General features: G+C 54.1%; 2 protein-coding genes across 2 annotated transcripts; one reads left to right on the forward strand and one right to left on the reverse strand.

Annotated features, from left to right (window-relative positions):
* Window positions 1–182: 182 nt before the first annotated feature.
* On the forward strand, window positions 183–971 carry GNI_102970 (hypothetical protein; the record flags this gene model as incomplete). Its single annotated transcript, XM_011132930.1, has 1 exon — window positions 183–971. One exon carries the CDS (start codon window positions 183–185, stop codon window positions 969–971), a length of 789 nt encoding a protein of 262 aa, XP_011131232.1.
* A 2328-nt stretch (window positions 972–3299) lies between these two features.
* On the reverse strand, window positions 3300–3950 carry GNI_102980 (hypothetical protein; the record flags this gene model as incomplete). The annotated part of the gene is made up of 1 exon (XM_011132931.1): window positions 3300–3950. The coding sequence occupies one exon, from the start codon at window positions 3948–3950 to the stop codon at window positions 3300–3302; it is 651 nt and encodes a 216-aa protein (XP_011131233.1).
* Window positions 3951–3974: the final 24 nt, after the last annotated feature.

Consider the following 3974-nt stretch of genomic DNA (forward strand, 5'->3'; position numbering starts at 1 on the left):
CGATTACTGAGGCCACGACGAACAGCTACACACCGTCATTGTGCGATGCGCAATTCTCTCGCTTGTCAGATGCCGAGCGGTACAAGTATGCGGTGTCTTGCGATTGTAAGGCCCAGTCGGAGTCGGATTTGATCGTGAACTGCAAACCCGTGGCGACCGAGCGCAAGTCTGGCAACATAACAATGTCTGCACATGACTTGGCGTGGCTGAGAATACCCTCTGACACTTGCAAGGGCATATACGATAACAATAAGAGCGCGTCAATGGTGGACGCCACGGCGGATGCCTGGAAGACGTTGGACTGGTCCGGCTGTGACTTGGGCGGTAAGGTGGTTTGCGTTGATGACCGCGGCGAGGACCTGAGTTGTCACTACTTCAATTATCCGTTCGAGTACGACTTCCCGAGGGTCTGGGAGGCGGTCATCCGTCACCTGAAGCCCTCCCGTTGTCTCCTCACAAACAACGCAGACGTAGTCGTGCACCTCATCCGTAACGTGGCCCGTGGACGGGCTGCCGCCAAGTATATAAATGCTGACATGCGCGGCCTCTCCGAAGCAAGCGTGAACAGCCTAGGATTGATTTTAGATTCATATGACGAGGTCGCAGCTTGTTCCGGCACTTACAACGGTTGTCAACTACCCGACTGTGGATGCGTCGAAGGCGTGTTCAGCGCCGAGGCGGTGGACCCGTCCGGGAAGGACGTGGTCTGGGGCTATGTTGCTGACGTCTTTACCACTGCTCGGGAAATGAAAGCGAATTACTCTTTATTTCAAACGCCAGGCTACTCCCCAAAGTTCTGTAAATTTGAGTGCTTAAGTCACGCCAATAAGACGGTCAATGAATACAGGACCGAGATAGCACGATCCTTGACGTCTTTGCTACTACGTGAAACGTCTCACAAGGCGTCTCACAAGTCACCCCACTCCTCGCCGTTGTATAAAAAAAAGCGCGAAGTAACCATGACCAATTAAAAGCTGTCATTGAGCTGTTATGTGCCCGACGCTGACTAGCCTCTTATGCTTTTTTCGATACCGCCGTCTTATGGTGACTTGTTGCCAATTCACAGCGAACGTCTGCTGGCGAGTGGAGCCAGTCGGGAGTGGATCCTTAGTTCCACTGTCGGTCGCTCCTCCACTGCGTCATCGTCTTGCTGCAAAGGTTCCTCAGAGGGCGGCTTCAGCCAACGGTCTCTCAACAGAAACCATAACAGAAACGATCTCTCAGCGCCGCTGCTGCGTTGGTCATCCAAATACGGCCACGTGTCCGTGCTTCTCTAGCCTCTGCAGTAGCTTCGCGACGTCGGCGGGTGCTTCTGGCAGCGCTGCCTGGGGGGTCTCCTCTCCTTCCGACGGTGTGCACCTTCTTCCGCTAATTGTCCCAGCGGTTCCTCTCTGTCTAGATGATCTGGCCACGGTGGGTGGCAAGTCTTTCCCCCGTGGTTACATCACCACCGGACCTCGCATACGTGGTCCTGCTCTTGGTCTGGGTCACGGAGCGCAGTGGATCGTCTCGGTCAGGCCCCATCTACGCGTCAGGCCCCATCTACGCGTCAGGCCCCATCTACGCGTCAGCCATACACAGCAAGCAAGTGTAAGGCTGGCGCAAGTTTGGCCAGAAGCACGTCCCCGACAATATCGTTAACACCGCCGCCGCCTTATATGCTTTCATCGGGAGGTTGACCTTCGCAGGCTGCTTGCGAGTGTCAACTGCCACCCGTCAACGAAGTGCATCTCCTCCCACCAACCCATCCAGAGCTGCCGTCATTGGATTGTCCGAGTGCGACCTCTTGCATGAGTTAGTGTCACGTCCCAAAGGTTATCGTTTGTTTGGCCAACGTGTTTCGTGTGTCGGAGGGCTACTTCCAAAACTTCATCCCGCTGCAGTAGACGGTGGTGGACAAAGCAACTATTGCTTGCCGCTCGGTATGGCCAAAGGACTTCCTCTCCTCAGTTACCCTACGCGAACCCTCTGCCCGATCGATAGCTGGACCGATACGACGTACGAAGAACTACTCCCGCGACCGCCCCGCGACTGCCCTGCCATCATTTCTAGTCCTATGGCCACGCCTGCTCCCGTGCGTCAGAGTCGCTGTGAGTTGATACCTGCAAGGGTTGCTGTGCTTCCTACGCCTCCAACGGAGACCTTGCACCGTGGTGCCCAGGCGCACTACACCTGAAGCGCTTGCAGAATGTATTAGTGGTCAGCAGGCCTCTTGTATGACTGCGTGAACTAGGGGTTGCACCGAAGGTACAGGCAGTATTATTGATTTCTAATATTACTAAAAAAGTGGTTTGACGGGGACTACTGGATGCGGAATGAGTACATCACTATCATAGGCATCACTATTACCGACGCTCGAGGAGATCCCGTTCGAGGAGATCCCGTTCGAGGAGATCCCGTTCGAGGAGATCCCGTTCGAGGAGATCCCGTTCGAGGAGATCACCTATAATTGCCTTTACACCGAACCAAGTAGATATATCACCATTCGTGCCCATGATATTGGTCTTCGCCGCTTGAGGGATCGCATCGTTCTGTCTACTTGGTGCTTGCCAAATCGATTTCACGTCATAAAGTTTAATTCAAAATGAAGGTTTCTGTTACAATACATTCTGCTGCTGGGTTCCAGGGCCTCACTGGTCTGTTCAACAAGTCGGACTTGTACGTTGAATGCCACTACGGTACCTTCCACTCATGACACACCAAGACTGCCAAGGACAGATTTCGAAGAGACCTGGACCTTTGATTCCAATGACAGCCACTCCTTTGATTCCAATGACAGCCACTCCGAAATTACAATTAAAGTGCGCGATGCCAGACACTTGAAGCTTGATGAGACTCTGGCCGAAGGCGCTTTCAAGTTTGAGCAGAGACCTGGTTACTTCTACACTGCCGAAGTGGGGCTTGTTGACGAGAAACACGGCGATGAACCATCTGTTAGGTTGACTGCGAAGTGTGAGTAAACTGACTCGGTGCAAGCGGAGCTGTGGTGCGATAACACATTGAATTTTTAAGTATGGAACGAATATTGATAATAAGTGTGTGGTGTGGAACTGGATCTTGCTGTGTGATGGAAACCGTCCCAGACAGCCCCTCCGTGTCGGATAACGCAGCCTGGTGTGTCCTGTTGGGTGCTGGGGGACGGCCTGCTAATGCTGAGCTCGTCGTCTGAGTCGCGGAATAGGGGTATCGCGTCAGGAGCGTGTACCGCCATGTTGCCCTCTGTCTCTCTTATATCAAAAACCCCGTTGCCGGCCCGTCATTGAGCTGTTATGTCTCGACGCACCAACCCCCCTCGTCGCTCAATACGGGACCGCTGAAATCCCGAGGAAGTGCTCCAGACCTTCGCGGGTCTCTGGGTCAATATAGATCCTGAGGCGCCTGTACGTACTCTTTTCCTCTACCGGCTCCTCCGGCTCGTCGCCCATCCTCTCCAGGTACTCCCTCGTCAACGATTCTAGCTCGGGATCCTCGCTTTTCTTAAACTTTCGGACTGTTTCTTTGTGTACCTTGAAGGTTGAGCCTGGCTGTCCGTATTGCTCTACCTCCACCTGTGTCCGCTCGATCTTCATCGGGAGTGACCAACGTGACGCGAACCATCTGGGCGTCTCTGGGCCATTGAGCGACGAGGCTGCGGAGCCTGGGTCATTAAGAACTACCACTAGGTCTCCTTGTTTGAGGTCGTTTGGACTATCTTTTTCCAGGGGGCGCTCCCTGAGCATTACCTCCGTCATTCGCTCTCGGAGCCGCATGTTGTGATTCTCTCTGCGCTCCTCCTCCGTCACTGACGGTGTCACCTCTTGCAGGGCGTCGAGCACTGGGGGTTTACCGAACAACGCCTCGTACGGTGAGGTACCTATCGCTGAGTGCGGGGTGATGTTGTGGAGGCGGGTGGCTGAGTCGAGCATCTTCCCTACATCTCTCTGCCCTTCTTGCCATTGCGTGCAGCACATTCTTTAGCTCGACGTGCGAGGCCT

Source organism: Gregarina niphandrodes (genome assembly GCF_000223845.1).
Source record: "Gregarina niphandrodes unplaced genomic scaffold scaffold00022, whole genome shotgun sequence".
Classification (NCBI taxonomy): Eukaryota; Apicomplexa; class Conoidasida; order Eugregarinorida; family Gregarinidae; genus Gregarina; species Gregarina niphandrodes.